A 27,906-nucleotide genomic window follows, 5' to 3' on the forward strand; every position below is an offset into this window, starting at 1 on the left:
CTTTTTATTTCTGGATATTGAGAGCAACAGAATAGTTTTAACCAGCATTCAGTCCTGCATCACACGATTCAGCAGTAGTCACATGTATTTATCAGCTCTGGCTCCTATTAACATCGAACAACATTGATGGGAACGCAACTCCCCGAAGTGCATTTTCAATGAAGATGTTCTACTCCGGGCTACAGAAGTGGACACAGCTCACTTCCACTTTTTATAAACACATTTAGTGATGATAATGTCTTACATAGAGGCCCTGGAGCTGATGGCAACAACTGATGGACAAAAAGAGACAAGTTTGATCAATTTCACCTTCTATGTGATGGTTGGCAGATCACAATCAGTCTGACTGCTATGACTTTACATCTGTGGCCCTGTCAAAAAAAAACTGGTCTAATTATCTGTGATTATAAGAAAGTGTACAGGATACAGTGTAGGTTCTATTTTGTATTGTCATATCCAAAAAAATAAGACTGCTGTGTAAACGCTCTGATATCTGCTGTCAAGTCGTGCTACTATGAAACACAGCGAAAGCCACCCATAAAATATGTTTCCTGTCACATGGTGCTTTGGGTCGTATCGGTCTGCAAGCTGCACTGATAACACTGTTTATACTGACTACACTCTGCAGACACATCTGTCTGATCATGACAAGAAAAAGAAGAAAAAAGAAAAAGAGTTTTGTTTTGGTTATGAAGTAAGTGAGGGATGAGGGCTCAGGCGTGCAAAGGGAAAACGCAACGTGAAAAAGAGAGACAGAAGGGAAGTATACATGGACAAGCAGCAATCATTTCTGAGTTTGATGTCTCGTTTTAACTTTTACATTTATAAAGGCTAAAAAAAGGATAAAACTCAAAAGTACTTATCAATGTGAAATAACAATCAGAAGTACTCTCAATATGAATGCTGCTTTCTTCATCAAATCCTTTATTTGTCTGTCTTTTGGAGACTTTGGCAGAAAAATTCAGCTCTTGCTGTGGTAAACAAAGATTGTGACCCAAAGAGAACCACAAAACTGTGAATATGAGACACATCGCATAGCACTAATGTGTGCTGCAGCCCTGTGCACAAATGAGAACAAGACTGTCTGTTCATGTAGGTTTAGTTACAGTTAATCACTGAACATAAAATCAACCCGTGTTGAACACAGCAGACTTGACAGTTTGGGAAATCCTACTTAAACCAAATCCTGCAACGAGGAGAGCTAAGCATGCACACATTTAATTGGATGTAATTTCCTTCTGAAAATAAAATCACCCAGGTCTGACCACAGACATTCTCGACGAGCTAATCACTCATTCTGAAATATGTTGTTGAAATGAAGAAAATTTACAGCTGCAATGAAAACTTGTGCTGGGAGCATGTAGAGGGAAACAAGCTCTTGAGTTCGCACCTCTCAGTCCTCAAGAGAGACATCATACCTCTACTGGACCGTAGAGGGGCAATTACAGTTACCGTTACAGCCATAATTTAACCTCAGCAAAGCAGACACGGACACACACACATATCACACACAGGCAAGCCACTTTTTGCTATTTGCAGTAAAGTGCAACACATACAGACATGCGAGCTCAATTGACGTATACAATAACGGCTCTACAGTTTCTGTGAATCATATATCACGTCAGTCATCTCATTTTTAATCTGCCTAATCTCTAATGACTTTGCATTCATGACCACAGAAGAGGACTGCACACATTTCCTGAGTGCAAATGCTGCCCTTACAACCGCGATGTGACTGAAAAAGAAGCCTTCAGAATGATCTTTGACGAGGAATTAAAAGCTAAACACATGTACCAAATTCATGGAAACCTTTATAAAGAGCCAATAGATCACAACCTAGTACAGGCAAGAAGACTCTGCAGTGGGTGAATAAAACCTGTCTACCAAGCACCACCATGTCACTGTAGGGAGGAGTGTATGTACAGCCCAAAGGAAAAAGACAAAAACCACCTCAACCTGGTCATCCTGCTGCTGTCTGGCAAGCGACGCGTAAGTGTGCACTGCTACAGTTATTAACAGAGTCAGAAGTAGTTTCTTCCCTCAGGCTGTCACGGAACTGACATCCTAATTTTGATAATTGTTTTGTGAGCAGTTGAAGCAGAGGAAGATTTTCTGAGTAGCTGAAAATAAAAAACAACGCCAAGGTTACTGAACTCATCGGAAATTGATTACTTAGAAAGTGACTGGTTTTCTATTTTGGTTCTTGTAGAAATTTAATCTCTCGACAGAATGATAATGACCCAACAAGTGGTTAAATACCCGGGACTCTATCAGTCAGTTAGAGGTGAAGAGGCCTCTTGGATGACAGATGGAACCTCTTCGGGTAACAAAAAAAACCCCAGAAATCCAGTTACTTTTTTCCTAAGCCTTTAGGATCATCATGACCAGGATGTCTGACAATGATGCTCAGAAAAGTGACCCACAATCTGAAAAAACAAAAAACAAAACAAAACATAAAACATTAAAGCTGCAGATTATGAGACCAGTTTTCTTCAGCAGTGTAATCTTTATCTTCACTTTTTTTTTACATTTCTACATTGTATTTATAACAATTCAGACAAAGGTTACTGAGCTTAAATGTCTGAACAACCTCCTCCTATTCTGAAACTCAATAAATTAAATGTGTATTTACCTACCATGAAAAAACAAAGCCCTGCAGCTACTCTATTCACTCTGTAATGTTTACTGGAAGATACAGTGACAGGCGATAATTTAAACTCTTTAAAAAGTGAAGGTTCATGCATTTTATACTAATACAAGTTACAATTCAGTTCCCAAGGTTTTCACCAAATCATCAATTCGGAAAGACATAACCAGACTGGCCTCCTTGGTCTGTTTGGATTTGTTGACATGATTTGTTACACCTCCATGACCGATCAAGCCTTCGACCTCTCTCTGCCACTTTTCTTTATCTGGTGTCAAAGGTCAACAGTCAGCCGTCAGTGGCGTCTGTCACAGGCCAGACAATAGTCGCACAGACTGCAGTTTGGAACCACGTCCTGACATCGAGCTAAAGCAAACATGGCGGCGAGAGCCGAGTTTCTAATGCTGCGTGTGAAACAGGCCATCAATTAGAAACAACACAAGCCCCAGGGGGAATTGTGAGGCATTCTTACATTTGAGTGTGTGACACACAAAATTTGGAAAGCGTTCCAATAGCACAGAGGCGGTTTTCCCCACCTTAAAGCCAGCTTCCAGGCTGCTGCTGTGTTTACTCACTTATAGTAGTTATCCCTTTTGTCTGGTTGAGAAAACAAGCTTTCCCACGCAGATTAGGCGTGAAGGGGGATAGGGGCACTTTTTTTTTTTCTTTAACCTGTTTCCAGTTAGTTGTACTCAGAGGTTTGTGTGAGTCATCAGAGAGAGGGTAGTCACCACAATGTTGCTCATATGCAGGTACGCACAAGCATAAAAATACGCAACACTGCAGCGGTTCCCAACATTAAGATGAAAGTCACGATAAGATTAAACAGAAGTTGAATTAGCTCAGATATTCTTTATTGATATGTGTTGATTGAAGTCATGCTCAACATGCTGTAATAAAATGGTGTTTTAACATTACTGTCTCCAAAACTGAAGGAAATACGTCAAGTTGTTTTGGCTTAAAATGTTCGCTCGCACTTTGCAGCTTTAAAGACAGTGCCGACCCATAAAACATTAGAGTGCTACACTTCGTTGGAACGCTCATCTGAAATTCATGTAGCTCTGAGCAGACTGTCCCCAAGCGGGGAACACAAATCAATTGAAGCTGCCATCATTCATGGTGGTAGCCTAACACAGCTGTTGATGTTCTGACCGTTAAGCCTGAAAAGAACAATGAAAACGGGAAGTAAAATGTGAATACTGACGATAAAATGCACACGTTCAAAACCCTGCAGTCCAACTTTGAATGTTTTCGTGCATTAACTTGATTCACATTGTGTTACGCATACTGGAAAGTGGATCAATTAAAGACTTTACTTGGTTTACTTGCCTTAATATACTTGCTTTAATGCTCAAAATGATTTGACATATTATATATTGCTGCAGCACGTTGCATCATCTTGTCACCCTCTGTATGAAACACAGCCTTCTGAAAAGCCACAACTGTTTTGGCGGGTAAATCTGGTAGAGCATGATATGACCTCTTTCAAGATTGTTCTCAAACAGCTGAGCAATGTGGTTTCTGCGCAGAGGTTGTCATTTACATGCGTTTTAGTGACTATTTCTAAGCTTTGGACCAGAGGTGCTTAAATTAGTGTTTAGAGCACAAAGCACAGTATGTTTAATTCATCCTGGAAACTTAAAAAAATAGGCCTCTTACAATTTTTGCCAGGCCTATTTCAACTATCACTACATTAACCCAGCTAACATGTATTTGCTATGCAGGTACATCTATTATCTTATTCGTCTTTGCCCCATCAATGAGCCAAACTCTTAAGTAACATGTCCCCTGGTTCCCAAATCTCTTGTTATGGGTGATAAAGTTCAACAAGTGAAAACAACTGTGGCAGTACTGACAGGAGTGACTGAGAGCACCCAAAGGACAGTTGAGAAACGCTCTGTTATTCCATGCTTTATCTGGCTTTTGTAAAATAAGCTGTATAAATACACATGGTCTCTGGAGATTCACTGAGATCATTAAATCAATGAGAAAATGCCCAGGAATGCTGTCATTTTTCTTAGTTTTTGCTAAATGAATAATAACATAGTGTCACGTCTTGTTGTTCATCTGATGTTGTATTTACCTTATTTTAGGACTTGGTGAGGCCCAGGTGATTTTTACTTTATTATGTCCTGACGTGTAAAACATTAGAACCGGAAGATGATGTACTTTCTATTTTACATGACCGTAGTGAAATATTTGACTGGGATATAAAGTGGCTCCTGTTGCTCATATTCCCTTCACTCCTTGATGACTGTGCAGTACAAAAACACATGCACTCCCACAAGATACTACTTAGTAAAGATATACACCACACACACTCTTCCAACCCAAGGTGCTCACCGAGAGGTCAAAAATGACAGCGTGCAATTACACCTCACTTCTCCTATTGGAATTAAAAAGGTAAGTATCAGTCATGTACTGCTAATCACATGCACTTGATTAATCAATCATCAGCAGATGTGAGCAGCCCTATAAAAGCAGAAGTTTTGATAGTTTGCTGGTTGAGCATTCAGCTGTTTGTTAACACAATGCCAAAGAGGAAAGATGTTAGAAATTAGCTTACAAAAGCAATTGTAAACTAATTTGGAGTCAATCGTACTACAGTAAGAAAGATTGTTCACAAGTGGGAAACATTCTAGACTGTTGCCAGTCTTCCCAGTAGTGGACGTCCCGGGAAGTTAAGGTCAGACCAAGGTCAGACTGTGCAACGCTCAGAACAAAAACCAAGAGCTACATCTCAGTCTCTATGAGCCTCAGTGAGCATGTTAAATGTTAAAGTTCATGATAGCACAATTAGAAAAAGACTGAACAGGTATGGCTTGTTTGGAAGGGCTGCAAGAGAAAAGCCTCTTCTCTGTAAAAAAGAACACGGCATACAGCTTAGGTTTGTAAAGTTGCATCTGAACAAAATACTTCTGGAACAATGTCCTTTGGACAGATGAGAGCAAAGTGGAGAAGTTTTGTCATAACAGAACATAACCACTGTGAAACATTTGTCCATTAGCATTTATTGCTGTGATTCACAGCTTTGTTCTCACAGTGTCACAAGTATCGTAACCATGAACTGCCACTGAGCTACATTCACTCAAAATATGTTTCTGTCTCACATTTCCACGGAGATGTGTCTTTTTGTTTGGTTTGGTCTTAGAATGTAACTGCTTTGAAAAAAATATCAATGATTCAGATTTCATTTACTGCTTTTTCTTGTCGAGATCAAGACTTTGAATGAAATTGGCATACATGACTGAGGGTGAAAAACATAACAATTTTTCTTTTGATACACCTTAAAGTTACCTTAAAGTGAACAGAGTTATGCTTTAGAAGAAATGTGAGATCCCTGAGACAGAAAGTCAGAAATTAAACACTGGGAGCACTTGTTTAATTTGTTTAACGTTCAGCACCGCAGGCCCCAGGCTGATTTTATTTTGCCAATGTTTTGGCCCTGACTCCTGCTGTGGAAACAGAGGTGGGGTTAGGACAGGACCTGCCAAATAAACCTCTTTTCTGGAACAAGTTGCAGTGGTGGAAGTGCAGCTCAACTGTCAATCATCACACACACACACATATTCTGGATTCTACTGATTCTGATAAAGGCCAGTTCACCTTTTTAGAGTCATGTTTTAGGCCTCTGTTAGCATGTTAATACCAGAAGGACTGAACAGGCATGTCTTGTTTGGTAGAGTTTCTGGGAGAAAGTTGCATGTGAACAAACCAATAGACATGCAAAGTGGAGATGTTTGGCCATAATGCATAGTGCCTTGTTTGATGAAAACCAAACCACAGCATGTCAGCACAAACACCTCATACCAACTGTCAAACACAGCAGGGATCATTTGAGCTTATTTTGCAGCCTCATGTCGGACCACGGCACTTTGTAGTCACTGAGCTGTATATAAACACATGCCTGCAAATATCAATGAACTAAAGCAACATTGTAAGAAAGAGTGGTCCAAAATCTTTCACAACAATATCAGAGACTGATAACATCATGCAGATAATAATTACCTGATATCATTGGTGCTCCAGGTGATTCTACAAGCTGTTGAATGACACATTGTACTTTTTACTTTTTAAACACTGCTTCTGCATTTTAGTTAAGTTGTTGCAAAATCAGTAATAACATGGCGTGATATGTCATGTGTTGCTGATCATCTATGGTTGCATTTAGCAAATTTTAAGGGCGAGCAAGAACCGACTTTTTTTCAATTACACGATTTCCTGAAACGTAAAACAATAAAACCTGAAAAAGGGTGTAATTTCTTTTACACATGACAGTAAACCCACCACCACGTCTCACATACATCTGCAGCAACTGAGGACAAGAGGGCCCAATGTTACACTAAGAGCTCTAAATTCTCACACACAAATACTGTCCCAGGAGTCTGTGCAGGTGTGTGTGAGAGAGAGCAAGTACATACATGAAACTATAATAGTGTTTCATTGTGTGGATTTAGAGTATATAAATGGTAATAATCTATAAGCCAGTCTGCTGAGCATTCCCTATGAAATAAAAATGTAGACAGAGAGGCTCATTTACTTTTTTTATGGTCGTCCACATGGGAGGAACCCCCAGCAGCCAGATCCAGATGGGAGGTTAGTGTGCATCTTAAACCTACTTTAAGAGAGTGCTTTCCCACTAAGCAAAGTTCATTGTGAGATACTGAGGGGGAGATAAGAAGTTAAAACAAAAATTACATGGGTGTCCCAGAGGATGAGCTCATTGGTAGTTAAAAACTGCTCAAGCCAATAAATCACATCTCAAATATCAACACAACTCTCTTCAGCAAAAGAGTTGTTTAACAGCACCACAGTTTTTTTTAGGTATAAAGAGAATCAGCCCTTTACCTCCCTGCAGTCATAACATCACCTCTCTGTCTTTACACACCAGCAATCACACAGCTTCCTGCTACGAGCCCACATCAGATTTCTTATCCATGTTTTCCCTACAGCTAAAAAAAAACAGGCCACAACATGAATTTACTGTACTGTTTTATAAAAGTGGCTTCTGTGGAGTTTTGTATGAATGATACACTGGGGAAATATTCTATTCAGAGTCCTTAGAATTATGAGCCCACGACTTGGGAAAAGAAATGTGTGCAGAGAGAATGGATGGATGGATGAATTGTGGGCCCAGACTTGCATCCTGTGTCCAAGACATAACTATAACATGTTTAAACAAGTCAAAGCTGCTACTGCAATGAAATACGGCTGAAACATGTACATATAATGTAAGACAGAATGGACTTTAAAAAAAACTGTGTTCCTTATTCCTCTGGCAGTTTGTATGAAGTTATGCTGGACTTAATTAATTAAACTATCAATAGTCAGTAATTATTTGAGGCAGTCGTATTGACGGGCTTTTTTCAGCATCTATTCTTTGAAGCAAGACACTGTGGCAGAACAACACATTAAACTGAGAGTAACTGATATCACCACTTGATTACTTACTTCTTACTATTCTAAGTTTAAATGTGGAAATTAGCCAATGTAAATCTAAATGTATATCTTGGACGTTGCATTTTCACCCTCATGAAAGAAGACATCACTTAAAGGAAACAAACGGGCCAACCTGTAAAAACTGGTCAATGCATTAAAAAAAAAGAAAAGAAAAGAATTGTACATTCTAAAGTACATTTTGCCTACAATATCTGAACTTGAATAAAGTCTTGAATTTTTTTACGTATGCAATGCATTGTAACTGTATCGTGTACTTTTATTGAAGTAAAGTATTTCAACTGTTTACAACATGAATTCTGTTTCCCCATTTCGAACGTGAGACAACAGCGCCCCCTGCTGGACAAGAAATATCAGGCCACAGCAGAAACGTCGTCTATCCGCCGCTCTTTTTCTATTGGCTGCTTTCGGGCATGTGACCAAAACAGAGTCATGGCGGCGTCCGCTGCAGTCCGGTCGAGCATGGGGCTGACTTTGAGCCTTTCTCGAGTTATCCCGGACTGTAGCGCGTGTCCCCTGCGCGGATTAAAGAGCTGTTTGAACAACAGATCTAGTTTACAAAGGAGGGGCTCCTTTGATAGTTTCCGGACGATAAGTCGGCATTTACAGACGACTATAGGTGAGTGGTGCAGCTTGCTAACACTTAGCCACCATCAAAAGCTCGATCTTATTTAGAACTGTTTGTTTACGACTTGACGCAGTAATTTGGTTACGCCATCAATCTTTTTAAGATAGAGTTTGAATGATTGGCGACGCCTGCGAAAGTTTAGCTTGCATCTATTTTATCCATTCGGAAATGAGCTCAATAACACTTGTGTAACTCAATCGCAGCATTCCCAGTTTGGGCTGTTGTGAAACTTTTGCAACAAGTCAAACATCCCCCTGAGCGGGTTCAGTGAGGCGGAGCCCTGATGTCCCTGCTTTTCTTTTCAAAGGTCTTCACAAGGGTGAGGAGGGGAGCTCCAATAAAGAGGACCCAGAAGATGTGTAAGTCGTCCAGGGCTTTTATTATAAAGTGTCACGAAGATGTCGACAGGAATGAATAATGCAAGCTACACACTTTTAATAACACCCACTACCACTGCTACAGCTATTAAGCATGCAAACAAGTCAAAGTCACCGGGATCTTGACTTGATTTAGAAGAAAGTGAAAAATGAATTGAAGTTGCTGCCTTGTCGTGTAAAACTCAGTTTCAGATTTTACTCATTCTGAGCTAAACTCGAGTGAGCAACTCTAAACCTAAAGCCACTCTAAACCAGTTTTGCACGACACATTTGATTTGAAGTTACACCTCACACAGCCACACATTCCTTCAGTCACAGATGAGCGCTTTGTTTTTAACCAACCACTTGCATGTTACAACAGTAGCTGTAATTAGTCAGAACCCGATAAAATAATTGTCACAGAAGTGTTTTCCTCTGTCCACGTTGTTGGCTTTACGTCACATTCAGTTTCTCCAGTTTAAATGTGGTCATAGACACAAGATACTAGTTGCATTTTAAATTTTTTTTCTGCTTTGCATAAGAGAGGGTTTCAGAAAGCATGGATTTCACACAAAAGTACAAAAAAATCAGCCTTTAGAGAAGAAACATCTTTTTTTTTTTAATACTTTTTTTTTAATACTTTAATACTATATGGAAATTATTCTAATCGGCATTTTCAGTTTTGCAATATTAAAAAAAAAAAGCTTCAAATTTACTTGACAATTGTACGACAGTTAATCTACAATCTGTTTTAAAGTGCTTTAAAATGGTTTGTTGTCTGCTGTTTAGGGTCAACGTGGTGTATATAGATCGGACTGGCCAGAGAATCCCAGTTAAGGCCAAAGTGGGCGATAACGTCATGTATCTGGCTCACAAACATGGCATTGACCTGGAAGGTGAGGGTTGTTGAAGCCAAACTGAAGCATGCTGCTGAAGTAATTGCGTAACGTTTGCGTTTGTGGTTCATTTAGGAGCCTGTGAGGCATCACTTGCCTGCTCAACGTGTCACGTCTACGTGAGTGATGACCATTTTGACAAACTGCCAGAACCTGAAGAGAGGTCTGTCTGCCAGTCATCCCGTCTTTCATATTAAGCTCAACAGTTTTGTGTGTGATGAAGAGAAGGTGAGAGTTGACCGATATCTCTGTTTTTAAGGGAGGACGACATGCTCGACATGGCAGCCATGCTTCAGGAGAACTCCCGACTGGGATGTCAGATCATTCTCACCCCGGAGCTTGATGGCATCGAGCTCACCCTGCCCAAAGTCACCAGGAACTTCTATGTGGACGGGCACGTTCCCAAACCTCACTGAGAGGAGGAACAGATGATGAAGAGATTGGGACTGGAGAGGGACAAAAATGAGAGGGTGTCACTTTGAGGGAAGACCCCATGTGTGCTGGTTGAGTGATTTTGGAGGGGGGGGGGGCGCACAACTAGGATAGTGTCGTCCATGGCAACTCATAAGATGCCTTGCTAACTGACAGATTCCACAGTTTTAACAAATGTCAGCACAGAGCTGCAGATGAGATCAGGCTGAGCTGGACACTACACAAGTTTCACAGGAGTTGATATTAATGGTTAAATGGAAGCGAAAGGTCGATGGCTGAACTGATGTTGTATTTATTTATATGGAACGTTCTCAGGCCCTCTTTATGACATTCAATCTCTGACTGTTCACAGTTCAAAAACAGACAACTGAAGATACACTGCAGAGCAGAGTCAATCTCTCTGCTGATCAATGGAACATTCCTTGTTACAGCTCACATACGCACAAAAATCACATGTTGTTAATCGCTTTGACCAGTCCATTATCATCCTGATTCACTTGTCAGATATTGTATACATAGCGTTTTGTTTATTTTATGTTCATTTATAAATGTTGCAGTTTTCATCATTGTAGCCGCAAGTCATAAACCTCAGAGCGGTTTTCCTGCTGCGCGACTCTCAGAACCGACAGAAGAGCCGCACATCATGATGAAGTTGTAGACGATGCTTAAAGATGGGCTTCTTACAAGAGAAAACAGAATTCAAAATGTTGAATAATCACTAAACATTTCAAAAGGTTCAGGTTTTAAACTGGAAACTTCATTTTAAAGCACTTCCTCTGGGGATGCAGATTAAGGCTTAATTAGTTAATCTGGTTCAGGTGAGCCAGAGCAAGAAGATGGTCTCACCTCATTTAAACTGAACTCTCAAGTCTACTGTCCTTGTCAGACATACGCACAAATGTAAGTGAACTGTGTAGCTTAATTTGAAACCTTCAAAGATGTGCAATAAAATCTGCTTTAAAAATAAAAACTTGCATATGAACACTGTATTCTTTAGCCAGCAGCCCTAAAGACTGAAGCTTTCTTTGATTTACCCAAAATTCTGTCTCGTTTACTGGGTGACGGGCAGCATCAAACCTAAATGATGTCGGCATGCTTTTAACAGCAGTTTTCTCGTAAAACTAGAGCTGTGGGCGAACAACACTTATATATGCAGGCAGATGTAATCTAGCCAACCCAAAACACCCGCGTAGATCCTCTCATAGCAACCAGCTCCACTGGTTCGAGGTCCCAGAAAAGTCGATCCACTGACGACCGACGTGAAAATTCATGGTGAGCATCAATACCAGTAGCAGCATGGCGGTGGCATTTTGCGTGGGCTGTGCACTTTTAAGATAGACTTTGGCTGTGTTAGGATTTGGCTGAGATGCGGTCAGCCAGAGAGGCCCTTACAAGTCTAAAGTCAGAAATGGATCGATGAATTTCACGTTAGGATCTGAAATCCAGGGCCAACTCGGTCAGGTGAGCGTTGTAGGATCACAGGTATGAATCAGATCACGCAGCAATTTAGCGTAAAGGTATATTACTGAGTAGTGGCATATAACACAAGTCAGCATGATTTGGAGAGTTAATTTAAAAAAAAAAAAGGATCTTTGTTAATTCAATGTCCAATGCAAATGCACTTGGAAAGTACTAAATGGCCCTGTCAAACACGTTTATACGAGTAGGCCAACAGAAAGGACAGCTCTGACCGTAATAATGCGACCTGCGACTGCGCTCGCGACGGTTAAACTCAGAACCGCGAAAAACTTCAACATTTTAGATTTGTAAAAAGTGCAACATTTGCGTTCTAGAACGCTTTTAAACAAGACAACGAGTTGGAACATTTGTTACATTCCTTTCGGTGAGTAGTACGAGATACAGTTTGATTAATTACGTTTTTTTTTCTTAGAGCGAGCTTTATCACTGTCATGGTAGACGACAGCTACCACGCATAACACATAACTTTAGCTTTTTAGCTGTCCCTGCTATATTTGTATACACCAGTAGCTCTATGACCTCACCTCTGCTATGATTATGACGTTATTTTTATCCAATTATTATGCTTTTTTTTCGTTGTTTTTATTCATGAATGCAGAAACTGCTTCAGCATGAGTGTCGGACCACAGACAGAAGCTGTCTTCATCCAGGAAAACCAGAGCAAACAACAAGATGATTCCCATTCAGCACTCTTCTTTCTTTTCCAGGAAGTTTCAAAGCTAGCGTCACCTATCAGTAACAGTTTCCTGGACATAAATGTGCCCTCCAAATGGCTTAATGAGACGTCTGCAAATAATCATTTCAGAATTAAAAAGGAAGAGGAGGATGCACATTCAGTCCGAGCCTCTTTTAGCTCATGTCAGCAAAATTTGTCTTTGCCGTATCATCACATAAATACTATGAGGGATGATGTCTGCAACAGCGAGGCAACAGCTTTGGATGAGCAACGCTGTGAATGCAACAGCCCCTGGAAAGTGCTGAGCCTGATCAACCGACACTGTGAAAAGCTCCTTCATCAAAGAGATGACGATGACTTGGGCTCAGGTGTTTTATCGTCTTCCACAAAGTTCGGCCGCTCGGCAGCTGCACTGGTAGCTGCAGCAGCAGATGTAGCAGAGGGTGGAGTGAGAGGGGACAATGTTGAATGCACCTTAAGGCCATCTCTTCCTCTCTGTGAGAGACAAGAAAGCAAAGCCTCCATCAGTCCTATGGAAACTGTGCGAGAGTGTAGTGCTGGAGGTGGTTATATACTGCAAGGTTGTGTGAAAGGTGGCTGCAGTGTGCGACCACACACTGCTGAGAATACAGACTTTATGAAAGCCGAGCTACAAGAAAAAAACAGTCTACTGAGACGCAGCCAGGAGTGTAAGGATTGTTCTCCTACTGAGAAGGATGTTCTGGATTTACCCCTCCATGAACCAGCTTTGCACCAAACGCACATCCCCAACACATGTCTTAATACCCAGCTGACCATAAGTTCTGATGACCAGCCAACATTAACCCTAGACCACAATGCAAACATTAGTTTGTTTACAGACCAGTGCAAGACCCAGCCGCCTCCTCTGCTCTCCTCACAGTCAGCATCTCTCACTGCAGGGAGTTCTCACTCGCCCTCAAAAGACGACGACATATTCACAGCATCTAAAGCCAGCCGCACTGGTGCTCCCGTAAAGGACAAATCCCCTCCAGCTGCCCAGCTGAAATCATCAAGCTGCGACTTGTCCTCTGCAGCACCGGAACCGGAACTTTGTACGGCAAAAAAGGAGGAAACTGGTCTGCCTCCTGCTCACCAGTGGAAAACCAAGACTCCGAGGAAACAACCTCACCCCTCTCGCAGTGCTGACATTCAAGACCCAGAGTTCCAGGGAGTGACGTTCCGGATGGACACGGAGCTGGACGACACCAAGGAGCAGTGCCGGCTCCTCATAACTTCAAAGTACAGGTAGAGGCTGCGTGTGTGTTGATTTCTGAACATCTGATATATGTTTGAATGGAATGTGCACATGAGTATCTGCTGCATGTGTACCTTATCGCAGCAAGGAGCTCTGCAAGAGTGTGAGAAAACCAAGGCTGAGGGCACGGACGTTGCAGAAATCACTTAAAACTAGCAGTTCAGATGAAGAGAATGACCTGACCACTACTGTTTTGAGTAAGTAACTCATGAGTAACTGAAGCTTTTCTCCTATCTAAAATGATGAGGATAGAACTACGAAAAAATCCCAAACATTGGGAAATTCTCAGAGTAAATTAAGTGTCATAGACTGTATAACTGATAATTCAGTTTCATGCACAGTTAAAGTTGGAATAATAACTTCAGTTGCCTAACCTTACTGTGTGAAATTCCACTTTTCTCCACAAGAGTGCACCACCACACCAAAACACATCAGGTGCCTGCATCTGAAGGCTTCTACTAACGGAATACAATAAAGCCTTTATTGATAATATTTAGAATCATAAAAATAGACAAAAGGAAAGTGAAAAGGAACATAAATTCAAACATGCTGTTTTTTTTTTTTGTTTTTTTTAATATTTCAACTTACAGATGTCCAGATAATGCTTTGAACCGCAGGGTTTCCGGTAACGAAAGCATCGAATGTCATTTCAGATTCACAGCAGTTGGATCATTTCTCTGCTCTGACGACCAACCTTTCACAAATTTAAACATAAGCATATAGTTCTCTGTTGGTCGGAAGAGAACACGCGTTTTTAACATTCAGTGAGCGGACAGACATTCACCAGTCAACAGTAAACCTGACTGCTGTTGTAGCCCCTTACGTTGCCAAAACAGCTCTGATCTCTCGGGTCGTGGATCTGGCAGCTGTAGGAATGGACACTACCACTGTCATCATGCCGTTCCTGAGTAGTTTGAAGGTTCCTGGGCCCTCTGGGAGCGACTGCTGCTATCAGAGTGAATCACTGACAGGGATTTTAATAATGTGGTTGATCTCTGCACAGAAAATGTGTTTTATTGTAAAATGAGAATTTCTATGATATCGTTGAAATGAGTAAACTATATTAGTTTGTTGGCATAATTATTTGGCAATTTCTGCAAAATGTTTGACTGCATGAGAAGTACTTCCTTTTATAAAGCTGATCATTATTACTGTTGCGCAGACCTAATGTATGCTTCATCTCTTTCTCCCAAGAGGGAAAAGTCTGTGCTTCGTGCTGCACCAGGAAGACCCCCATGTGGAGAGATGCAGAGGATGGGACCCCACTCTGCAATGCTTGTGGGATAAGGTAGCTCCTGTTAACACTTCTGGATGTTCAAAGTAGTAAGAAAACTCATTTCAACTTGCCAATTAGGGCTCATCTGTTACATCACTGTGTGCTTTCCACCGGGTCAGATACTTCATGGGGTCAGGCTAATCTGGATTCATTTGTAGGAGGACTTTAAGGATTAATAGGCAGCTGCAGATGCTAACATGACCTAAAGCTTTAGAGCAGCACTGGAGAAGTGTGTGAAACTGTAAAAACGAGTCGCTTCTGACTTGTTTTGATGGCACACCGACATTCATCATATACATAACCAAGTACAAAATTGCCTTGGATAACCCGGTGGTTCAGAAACCACACTTTACAACTTTGGTTTCCAGCCCGGGAACTTCTAGTTTTGCATTACAATGACACGCTCCAGCAGCTAGGTAGCAAGACGCTTTCATCAAGTAATATTGAATAAATGAATCCACTTAAGGGAAGAAAAACCATGGCAGGTGGGGCAAAGCCAAGATGAAGCTATCGGAGGAAGTGAAGGAGAAAGAAAAATGTATAAGGAAGAGACAGGCTGCAGGTAAACATCAGACTGGCTTCTACTCGCAGGAGAGCTCAGGAAAAAAAAGGAGGGGGGGAAATAACACTCGCTAGCTGTCGTTGCTTTGCTTGGCTCTGTCGACAAAGTTGTTGATGTGTGGGTTTCTAACCGTGTAAAAGTTCAAATCATTTCCCCCTCTGCTCTGCGTAGGCTGCAAGTCACAGGAGGGTGAGGAGCAGTTGGTTCTTCTAATAAAACAACTGCAAGAAACGCTGTAAAAGTCAAGCTCTCATGTGCCATTGTTTATGCATGAAATTATTACTATAGAAATGGCTGCATAGCAACATGTTCACACACTCCAGACATTTACCTTTTGTGCTTGCCAGACACTCCAGTGCAGTGCAAGGACGGGGCCACAAGCTAGTATGATACTTCACTTTAATCAGTAGAATGTAGCTGATACGTTTCAAAGTGTTATTGTCTTATTTTAAGCGTTCCTCAAACGGGTTTCTGTGCTGATGGCTATGGGGAGACAACAGAGAAAGTACTATAGTACATATCAACACTTCACTGTCCAGGTGACTAAAACTACAATCTATACAGAACATTTCAAGGTTTTCTTTCCCAAACAGCAAAAATGTTCCCTGAAAAGGGTCTGGATGTGTTTTTAAATGACTTCTTCCTCATTTACAACTCCAGTGTTTAGGCTCCAGCATGCTGACTGGCCACGGGGTAGTGAGCATAAAGATGGCCCCCTGTGCACATCCTGTGTGCTCCTTCAGAATTTGCATTGCAGGAAATCAGCATGATGAATGTTGTTAGCATCTTTTTAATATTTGTTAGTTTGGGAATGGAACCTGCAGACTCTGACTGTGGTCTGTTGTTAGCTAATGCTAATGCTAGCTCCTGTTCGCTCAGTGCTGAAGAGTTACTTTTGCCACCATTGACACTGGTTCTTGAATTGATGTTGTAGCAACTGCTAATTAGTGTCATAGCAACATGTATCCTTGGTATATGTTTGTAGCTGGTAGTGCTTACTTAGCTTTATGTTTTTTTTTTATGTGTTTAAGGTTCATGAACGTCTTGCACTTAAGTAAAGTCCTTGTTGCGCCCTCGCAACAATTAATATGAGGAGGATCATGAGAATTACTGCACGCTGGCTTGTGTTTTCACTTTCACGATCTGTCCCTGCAGACATAAACACATGTTTGCCTCCAAGAAAAAGGAACAAAGCTTCGTCGGATTAGTTATTCTTTTTCTGCAATCCAGACATCTGAAATATTTGTTTTACCAGTTCTTCACCAGGATTTAACAAACTCGCATTCCTCATTACGCCTGAAAATGAAAACTGAGGGATTTAATCACAACTGTGCTTTCTTTGTCAAACGTTTTAAAGGTATAAGAAGTACAGAGTGCGCTGTGTCAACTGCTGGCATATCCCTCGGAAAGAAAGCAACTCCAACTCACGCTGCCTCAAGTGTGGAAACTTTGTGAGACTGACCTCAGCTCAACGGAAACATACCACTTAGAGACTATACACACAGGTTTTAATGTCCATTTGTGATGGAGCTTGCACATGACGATATTCCCTGCTCCTGTATCTCTAAGTTCTTCACAGTTCAGCCTGATGTGAAAATGAAAGCAAAATGTCAAACAGAACAGTTGTAAAATACTCTGCCTCCGGTTTTCCTCTTTGTGCTTCCTTATCTTCATACAGCAAGTGTGGCCGAGTCTGTGCAGCTTGTTTTTCCTCCTTCTACACCGAGAGGCAATTTTTACTTCTGAGGCCTGGGCAGCTTTCGTAGCAGGAGAGAAAGTCATTCGAGACAGATAAACAGGACACCGAAAGGCTGCTGCCACCAGTGGTCTCATTCTGTGGAAAGTTTAGCCATGATTGTTGACATTTTTAATCTTAATGGCTTCAGTGTATCTAGCACAGACTGGTCAGCGGTGTCTCTGTACAGGTGCTGAGATCAGTGCTGTGGTCACTGTTATTAACTGCAAAACAATTTACTATCTTTGACTCGACAGCGTCTTTTGCTAAATTCGGTAGACGGACATTTAGCTGCACAAGTTGGATTATTTATTTGTTGTCTTGTGGTTTTATTTGTGGGATTTCTTGCCTTTCTCCATGTTTGGGTTGTTGTATTTGGACGGTGTCATATTTTGCTCGTTAAACTGATTTTCTTGCTGTTTTGCTTGAGGTAGACTTTTTTCTGTGAGGTGCATGGGTTTTGGTGTGTATTAAATTCACTAAAAAACATTTAAAAAGTTTCCTTTTGTTTAACACCCCCCCCCCCCCAACACACACACACACACACGTGTGCAAGTATCTAAATAAAGCCAGGAGCTGACATAAATTCACCTCTAAATAAGTTGATGAAATAATAGTTGTAGAGGGGTGCACATATCGCATTAAATTAGAGGGACGAAACTCTACGTAATGAGGCTTCCCACAGTTTCCTCAGCCCACCGTGCTCTGCAGGCCAAGTGGGTGGCCTGGCGCAGATTGACAAAGTGCAGCGATTATTTTAAAAATGGATTACGTCTCCTCGAGAGGCAGCGTCTGCCAAACCATCCAGCAAAGATCAGTGCAGACAGAAAGGAGCGCTGCCTTGGCCAAGAACATAAAATGGAGAAAACGCAAGCGTGATTTCAACCTCCGTTACTGAACAGAAATACACGCTCCGCTGAAGAATAACGCTGCGGTGCATTAATTTGGTGTATTTTCACGTCTTTCAACTTTGTTTTTACTCCACTACATTTTAAAAGCTTTTACTCACATTTTTATTCTTGCAACTAGTGGCTTTCATTGTAAAATGTGCTGAAAAGCTTTCGGTTAAAAACCATCTAGAAGGGAAAACGTGCCACTTAAAAAGCTGTTTGAGTTTCTCTCTGCAGCAGAACATTACTGAAAATGGACGTGGCTGAGCGGCCGTCATTATGACCTTTCATTGTACTTAAGTTGGAATCGAAACGAGGACTCATTTGTTTGCATGTTGCTTATTTCCCCTTGACTTCTTTCACCTTAACTGATCAAATCAGGGTGCAACTCTCGAGCCCGTAAACTAGAGAATAAAACGTTCAAATTAATGAGTTGAAGACAACGAATGTCCAGAAGCCGTCCATGAGAAAGGACTAAAGAAAGAAAAGACCAGGAGAATACTGGGAAAGAAGTACTTTCTGGATTCTGAAATATCCTCCAGGTTTATACTTTAGATTAAAATAGGGGAGGCAGCCATCGTTTCTACAGCCTCCGTCATTAATGCGTGTCTTAACTATGGATTCTATGAATTTCTTTTGATTTATTTGAATCTGTAGCTGCTTCTGTTTTGATGGAGATGCTGTCAGTAAGAGGAGGAGGACGTTCAGAGTGGGAGGCTTAAACGTTAAAGATACAGTCTGATGCGCAACGTTTTTGTGAATGAAAAGAAAGGAGGTCAGACGGGCGCTCATCTCGCCTGTTGGGACTATGACCTTGGACCGCAGACCCATGGATGAGTCGGACATTGAAGTGGAGGATCAGACTGACTCTATCGAACATGTGAAGGACGGGGGTTGTCCTTTGTTTAGTGAGGACGGTGCAGACTTGGAGCATCGCGCATCTTCCTTTTCCCCTGAACGGCTGCAAGGAGGTGACCGGCCACACGATGTTCCAGGCAAGAGATCCGCTTCCAAGCCTCCGTACTCTTACATCGCACTCATCACCATGGCCATCCTCCAGAGCCCGAAGAAGAGACTCACCCTCAGTGAGATATGTGACTTTATTAGCCAGCGCTTCGCGTATTACCGAGAGCGATTTCCCGCGTGGCAAAACTCGATCCGTCACAACTTGTCTTTAAATGACTGCTTCATCAAAATGCCGCGGGAGCCCGGGAATCCTGGCAAGGGAAATTATTGGACCTTGGACCCCATGTCGGCTGATATGTTCGAAAACGGTAGTTTCCTCCGTAGAAGGAAACGCTTCAAGAGGCAACGGTTCTGCTTGGAAACGCTGAAAGACTTCAGAGCGCAGGAGCGATGTCTGCCGCCGGGTTCTCCTATCGGAGTGCATGCGTTTGGTTCGAGTCTCCACAGACCCGAATCGAGCCGCGATCTGAGCGTGGGAAGTTGTCTGGGGCCCCACGTTAGTCCCAGCATCCCACCTGTAAGCGGCGTCACACCTGCGCTCTCTGCGCTCTTCAGGAATTCTCCGACTTTGCTCTCGTTTGAACGTTTGGACTCGGGACGCTGCGTCACGGTCCCGTCTCTGGCTCCGAACTCCCCGTTCATGGTCCCCCTCTCGTTCCACGGAATTATGCTCAACTACCCTGTTTCTCAGCTGTCTATTTTGCCCAGTGGAATCCTCAAAGTTTCGTCCAACTCGGCGTAAAATGATGAAGCTTTCTCTGCGTCAGAGTCCCGGAACAATCTGTTTGAAAATAACAACGCACGTAACAAACAGCGGCCCGAGCAACCAGGCCACCACAGGTTATATGAAGCAATGAAAGTGTTTTCTAAAAGGTAACACATACTTTTTAATTTAGAATTGATTTGATTCGATTTTTTACTCTCTGATTGTCTATTTTTGGATGGAGTAACTTTGCACAAATTAATCAAAAAGAACATTTTAAAATATGAACTCTATACTTGTTTCTGTACCACAACCTGATAAATTCTCCCAATTTCTGCTCGTTTTTTAAAAATGTTTTGCCAAGCAGCTTGTGCACCAAAAGATAGACTATTTTTCTTATAAACAGTGACATTTACAAGCACTTTGCCATAGTTTATCCAGAGATGGGCAAGTAGTATTGCCACCCATCTTTTGCTGCTCTGCCTCAGTGCAAAGGCCTGAACATCATGCCTAAACCTGACCAATCAATCCAGTGGAAATAAACTAACTTGGATCATATAACTGAATTTCATGCACACCAAAGAGGATTTAAGTGGGCATGATGAGGAGAATAATCTGTGGGTATACCCAGGTACCTTACACTACACCACTGGGTCCAACATATTTCCGTATAATAAAGAGTGTAAAGACACAGCTGGGATGGCTGCGGCACCCTGAAGAGATGAAGCAGGTATGAAAAATGGAAAATAAATGAATGGAAGTATAAAGACAGCATGGCAATTCTTCTTATTAATAAAAGCAATATTGTTTGTCAAGTGTGTGTGTGTGTGTGTGACAAAACAACCTGCACACGATTTGTTGAAGAATAAACAGCAACTGAGCAAATATGGCTGCATTTTGTTATTTCTTCTTTAATGACTCCTTTTATGTCCAGAATGAATCCAAGCACGTGCGTGCATATTCTCATATTCCCTGCCTTATTTACTGTGTGTGCCATGTTCTCTGCGTCAGCTTTTAAAAAGGTCTTTTTCAGTCCAAACAGGTGTTCATATTACAAGACATGCTGGTCCTTTTGTAGCCTAAGCAGAACATGAATATCAAATAAATCAGGTCGCCTGGGTGATGAATATTATAATGAGTTCAAACAAGGCCACCGCTGGCATCGCTCAGGTGTTCTTGGTGTTTGATAATTGCCACTTCTGAAGCAGACGGTGAACACGACTCAGAAGCCTCATGTGACAGTTTAACAGACTGCTGTGAGACCATATTGTGCGTGCCATTAACGACAGATTCAGATTCAGAGCCTTGAGTAAAAGAAGCAATGCCACAACTACTTAGGTGCACAGTGTCGTGGGATCAAAAATAGACTGAAACGTTTCAGGTAAGGTAATTATGCTGTAATGGCCCATTTCAGAGCATTTAGGTCTATAAAACTATTCAATACGGTTTATAAGTGATGTTAATCTTATTCCATGGGATGTCATAAACATGTAAGTGTAGTTCTTTAATAGGAAACGTTTTCATGTGTGAGCATAAAAGATAATGATTAGAAACAAGTTGTTTGATGGTTGTTCGTGTACCTTTTTATGTATTATTTTATGTATATTTTTTACTATAAAAAAAAACTGATCTTTAAATGGTAAAAAAAAAAAAACAGATAAAACTATGGAATTTTTTGCCAACTAGATGCGTTGTTTACAGGAACAACTCCTGCACTCTGACCATATCCACTCTGTAGAAACACTGGTTAAATGTTTGGAGGTAATCGCTGCCAGGGTTTAGGTGTACGTGTGATGTAGCTGGTCTCCTGCCGTCTCCAAACAGCTGCCTTCCTCCTAAATACTCCCTCAGGGAGCAGTTTGCCTTTCCTGGCATGCTCAGTCATATTGAGTTTTATTCAATTACACTGCACATGCACACTCACGGTCCAGCTTCCTCCGCAGAAAGAGAAAAAAAACAGTCCATAGATCTCCATGGAATGTGGCCTATTTAAGTCAGTTAGTGAAGTCTGAGCCAGAGCCCCTGAGATGTATGTAGTGTGAGGCCTGTAGCAGGAAGCATGATAGAGTGTGTATATTTGAACTGCGAAAGACCCTTCTCAAATCCCCAAAACCTGGAATAGACACATGACAGATATATGACAGCAGAGCCATGAGCTCATGAACTATCCCGCAGAAAGATTACATGAAAAGACTGCGGTAGTGTTTTATGGAGTAAAAAGTAAATGCAAAGTAAATGAAAGTTTTGTATCATTTCTGATTCACCATGCACATCTAGTTAAACATGACTCATGTCATTAGTTTCCATTTAGTGTCGTTTACTAGTGAATATATTTTCCATCCGTAGTAATGCTCGACAGATCTTCAGCGGTCTTTCAGAAGTGTGGATGTGCGATGAGGAAGAAAAAAGCCTGATTTCTGTCAGTACTTAAAAAGGAATCACAGTAACAGCTAGCTTTGACAAATTATTGCTGGCATATTTTTTCCAGCTGTGTTTGTACTACCTTTTAAGAACTGAAAATGCCCAAAACAGAGAGGCAATCGGTTCACTCTCAGTCACCTTGTAACTGAAAAAAATGAATCTTTTCTCATCAGTTGATGCTTTGCTCTTCCGCATTGCATTCATCCCATATTTCCTAATTTGTACATCCTCCATTCCTCCCCCTTATTACTCTCGTCACACCTAAGTCCCTCAAAGATGCGAGCAGAGGAGACAAGATCAAGGACAGAGGAGACAAGGAAACAAGCACTTATCAAATGAAGAATCCTGTCTGTTGCTGACCTTGTGGACCAACCATTGCTCCTTGCAAGCATCAGTTAGCCCTCAGCACCCATGACCGCACAAGATACCGGGAAACCCTAGAGCCCTTGACCTTGTTTTCATGGTGGTAGCCAGAATCAACATATGTAGCACAAAGAAGTTGCCAGGCAACCACCAGACAGCAGTACAATGGAAACGCTTATGTACTTTTATTAGAGGTTTTTTTTTCTTCTTTTTTCTTAGCTGATGGAGCCTTAATAGCTACAGATTAAACTGATAAGTCATTTATAATGATATACTTAAATTTAATGACTTTAAGTATGATGCTTATTCGTGAATATGGAGCTATCTTTAATACGTAAATAAAATGACCTAATGCAGGTAATGATTCTCTGGCATTTAATACTTTGGTGGTTAAACTCCTTCGAGTCAAGTTGGTGGAAAAATCCTGAGTAAGCAAAAAAAAACAAACAAGTGAAAAAAAAGAAAGAACAACCAATGTTCTGTCTTGTCTTTTTCCTTTTGCTTAATCTAACTTCTCTGCTTTCTCTTCACGTCAGCACTTAACAAGACTAGTTTGTTTCAAAGAAGTGGATAATTCGATGTTAATGATAGACTGCAAGTCAATCTTTATCGTCCACTAAAAACAGGAAGTTGAATTTTCCTCCAGACTTCGTCTTTGGCAACCACTTGTTTCCTGTGAGTGGAAATGCTGGGAGGATCCACAGCTGTTGGCAAACTGTCATAAGGCCCTGGTCATTTCCTATAAAGTTTCTAAGATTTTTACATAGAGAAGAATAGCTTCTCCTCGTCAAAGATGTACCAGTTTCAAGCCAGCGTCCCAGCGGCTGTATCTGTACTATAAGTAAGTAAACGCTTTCATAATCGAACCAATGATTTAAATGCACATCAGAAGTCAAGTTTACATGAAGCTAACAACAATGCATCAAAGAGAATCAACAGCTTTTGCTCTTCCAATTTTTTTACAAATCCAACAATTTCCAGATGTAGTTATTAGACATAACAGAACATGTAACTCTTATTTATGGCAACATTTTTAATTAAATTCAAGTGTTTTAGGCTTGTCATTTAGTCAGTGGTTTATCATATTTGCCCACACCTTGACTAAGCTAGTATAGTAAATGTATGGATCATAATGGCCATCTCGTGTATGTCATTAAGTCAAATTTAGACTAACCTGTGTCAGGTGGTTAAAAACAATTTGTAACAGGTGTCTATATTTTCTGCAACTAATTTTCATCAAAACTTTTCTACCTGAAGTTTTTTTCTTTAAAAAAGGCATGGCATCGCTGTCAGTATTTCTACATTAGTTCCCTAAATCACTTCAGCATTACCCATCTCCAGCTTCCAGGCCAGTAAGATCGTTCCAGACTTCATCATTCAATCTTTTATTTTGTATTCCAACTGAAGTGTGTTTTAACTGGACATCATAAGAAAATCTACAACAACAAAGTAAGTTGATAGGTGCTGAGACACATCCTTTTCCCTGATTATATTGATGGTGAATGAGTAAAGTGATTTATCTAATCTAAGAGTTGTCTTGTTTTCTTCAATCAAAATGCTATTTTTATTATTAAGAAAACCACTTAAAAAGCTATCTTAACTCTAATTATTTGTTTATTTGTTATTTGTTAATTTGTTAATTTTTCTTTATCTCGACATTATTTGCAGTGTACCGGCAGGGTAAAGCATATAATGTTACCAGGAAACATTTCAATGGCTGCTGAAATCTAAATCATATCAAGACTAAATGTAGTGATCTCTTCGAGTAAGTAGGACTTCAGAGCGATACGGTTTTAAATATCAGGTTACAGGGAGATTGCAGCCGTGGCTTAAGACCATTTAATGCACCGTTCGACTTCACTGGAATAAAAAAAAACCGTACGGTCATCTTCTCAGTTTCTTTCACCTTAATACGCCCCATCACAAGTACAAACCGACCACCGTTAATGTAAGGCAGGTCTGAGTTACCATTCGGACCAGCTGGAAAGGAGACCACACTTTCACGACAGCCTGCATCTGTTTCCACAAACAGATTTGGTAAATTTATCTCCATCGTCATCACAGACATCTACCATTCGATACTCTTCCACACTCTCTTTTCAAAGCCAGATTTTTTGCAGCATGGTCAGCTTTCTCTGTTCTGCAAAAACTAAAACAGTTGGACTTTCTCAAACTCTTTCTCAGGAGGAGTGGGAATCATGTAATCCTTGATGAATGCATTTTTAAGTTAACTAAATTCGCTGCTGTCTTAACTTTCTTCCTTAATCATGTGAAATGGAAAAAAAAGTCCACTTCCAAGGAGAACAGGGGGAAACAGGTTTTTGACCTCCCATCAGAATTTTAAAATTATGCTTTTGGATAGTAGTTAGGTGGAAAAGTGCGCCTTCAGTTATCTGATTGTACTTTAATTCTTTCTTGTATTTATTGAACACACATTATTGTATTAGAAAGTGTTATTCTCTGTCCCAGAGTTTTCCCCAAAGGACACCTATATTCACGTCAGAGCTTAAAATACTAAAAATGGTCTGTTTAGGTCATTAGATACATATTCATATATTAGATTTAAGCTTTCAGAGAAACCTTGACTGCTTTATGTCTGACAAATCATTGTGATATTGATGAATGCCATAGTGGAAAAGTATTTCATAAACTTGCATGCAAGCGCTCTCTTAACCCTTGCAAAAGCTCCCCTGAATGAGTAGGAAAGCTGTTTGCCATCAGTTCTCTGCTCAGACTTCTGCCTTTATATGCATCCAGCTAGACGTTAAAGTAAGAGAACCAAAAGATTTGCATTCTCAGGTGACTTTGAGTTTCACTTTTAATACTGGATAAGAACCAGAGACCTCTTCCCAGGATCTTCATGGTCTATTTCTATGAAAAAACATTTCAGGAGTGATCTCTGTCACTGACTTTCTGACAAATACATTCCCCGCCTGAGCAGCACACTGGGGATGATATGAAACAATTTCCTTACAAGACCGTTCACAGAACTTTAATTTTTGTTCTTTTCTTTTTTTTATTGAATTGGACTTGCACCAGTAATCTGTTCACACTACTCCTGAAACAATGAAAAGGTTTCAAACTCAGTTTAAGGGAACTACTGATCTACTGAATTGCTGTTTCTCCTCTTGGAACCTCATATTGTTTATGTTGTAAAATCTTAGCAAACATCTTGGAAAAATTGCTCCCTGTGGCACTATGACACTATGTACACAACATCTCCGTACTGTACACAACACTGTGTGTGTGTATGTGTGTAAAATATTGTGATATTAACCTAATTAAGACCTTACTCAGAATAAGATAGTCCAACTGCTATTTCTAATCTTCTTAATCCAAATAAAGTCATATTTGGAGGAAGTAGAAATTGAATTCAGCTATATGAATAAATTCGCATTTTGGCTGCATCAGTAAACATGATTACACCCCAATCGCACCGTCACATCCTACCAGAGTAATTGCAGCACTTTGTGACACACACTGCTGCTTTAAAATGAAAGTTCTAGGTTTACAATCAGTTGGGAAAAGGAAGGAAATGTACCTTTTTATCATCAGTTTTCAAGGATTCCTATCAGGCTCCACCCTCTCGTCGAAATATGGTAATTTCATGTGGTCAAAAAGAAAAACATGGCGTCACCAGCGGGTGATGTACTGGATGGTTCAACAATTCATTCATAAATAGAGGATGGCTAGAATCTTCAAATAACTGTCAGAGATAAGGACAAAAGAAGAAAATCTCGCTGCTGTACTTGCTGGAGTCATGTAGCCCTTTGTTTTGTTCCATCACAAGGCCTTACATGTTATATTTAGAGGAACATGAGTCTCAGCAGAACTTCAGGGTCAGTGATGCGACATTTTGCAATGCTGCACACTTCCATGCAGCATTTTGATAACACAAGCATGCCGTTTTTCTCCCATTTCTCCTTTTGCCACACTGCTCTTTCCTGCTGCTCTGTATCCACTTCTGACTCTTTATAAAAATAAAAAACAAAAAATGGAGCTGACAGGTGCTGGAGATCCAAGTCAGGGAAAAGAGTGGGGAGAGGCGTCAGTCCTGTGAATGTTACTAATGAGGCCTGGCTTGATTATTGTTGAATCATTTTGCACCAAACAACTCTACATTTCACTCTTTCCAAATGTACTCTCACCGACAACTGCCTTTGAATTTAAAGTGACAAATTGCAGCATATTTTTTCCGCCAAAGTAGAAGACCTGAATCAGCAAAAACAAACAACAAGGAAAGTGGGGAAGGAGAAGTGAAACAGAAAGGGAGCCAAGGCCAGTGTCAAAAGCACCTCTGTTATTTTAAAGTATGTGCTGCCACAAACATCCCTCCAAATCCTGCACCCACCCTGCTTTTAACCGTCTGCACTGTAAAACGTAACCCGTTGTTTCAGCCTCACATACAAATGGTGTGTCGTTCAACTCCAGAAGGAATATTAACGTGGCTTCATGCAAAGATACAAGGAAAATTGCACACAACAAAGGAAATTAGGAAGTCTTCATAGGCTGTAACAATTCTAATTCCAAAAGCATAAAAATTCTGTGTGAAGTTTATGAAGGTGGAGAATGGCTTTCATGCCACACACCGATACGAGAGAGAGAGAGAGAGAGAAACAAGACTTACTATCTGATTTATTATGTGCAAAAAACCACACCATGCCTATCATATTGGGCCATAAACTACAATGTAACAAACAACATGTGACACTGAACAAAGTGTTGATCTTACCTCAATATCATAGTAAAAGGAAAAGAATTCATAGACCTAACAGTGTTTCATTTTCGTCAGAAACATTAACCGATTAAAGAAGAAATATAACTGAATATTACTGGTATCCTCCTGAGATTGAATTGTTTAAAAAGGAGATTATCTAACAAACTAACAGGCCCACAAACGTCCTCAGCTGTTGTAGTGGCAGAGGTAACAACAGCAGTAAATTCCCTGAGAAACAACTTTCTCAGAAAGCAAAACAGAGTTAGCTTTGTGTTACTTCAGGGTCTGAACAATATTGGATTTTTCCAGAGACAGTATTTCTATGAAAGCATCTAAAACTCTAGCTTGTATCTCTAATGAAGACAAAAGTTACCTTTTTGTGTCCTGTGTTCTACTGGTGTATCTGATGCAAATTTATTCCTTTACTAG

General features: G+C 40.7%; 3 protein-coding genes across 3 annotated transcripts in view; 2 read left to right on the forward strand and 1 right to left on the reverse strand.

Annotated features, from left to right (window-relative positions):
- LOC140304667 (uncharacterized) overlaps positions 1–27,906 on the reverse strand; it is a 285,825-nt gene that overhangs the window by 225,294 nt on the left and 32,625 nt on the right. The gene's annotated exons all lie outside the window — the stretch shown is intronic.
- Positions 8,522–11,383, forward strand: fdx2 (ferredoxin 2). The gene is made up of 5 exons (XM_072383864.1): positions 8,522–8,720; positions 9,037–9,088; positions 9,875–9,981; positions 10,057–10,144; positions 10,241–11,383. Exons 1-5 carry the CDS (start codon positions 8,534–8,536, stop codon positions 10,395–10,397), a joined length of 591 nt encoding a protein of 196 aa, XP_072239965.1. The 5' UTR covers positions 8,522–8,533; the 3' UTR covers positions 10,398–11,383.
- Positions 19,027–20,771, forward strand: LOC140304676 (forkhead box protein D1-like). The gene has a single exon (XM_072383417.1). It carries the CDS (start codon positions 19,068–19,070, stop codon positions 20,013–20,015), a length of 948 nt encoding a protein of 315 aa, XP_072239518.1. The 5' UTR covers positions 19,027–19,067; the 3' UTR covers positions 20,016–20,771.

Source organism: Leuresthes tenuis, unplaced genomic scaffold (genome assembly GCF_036924035.1).
Source record: "Leuresthes tenuis unplaced genomic scaffold, fLeuTen1.0.hap1 SCAF_4, whole genome shotgun sequence".
NCBI classification, from domain to species: Eukaryota; Metazoa; Chordata; class Actinopteri; order Atheriniformes; family Atherinopsidae; genus Leuresthes; species Leuresthes tenuis.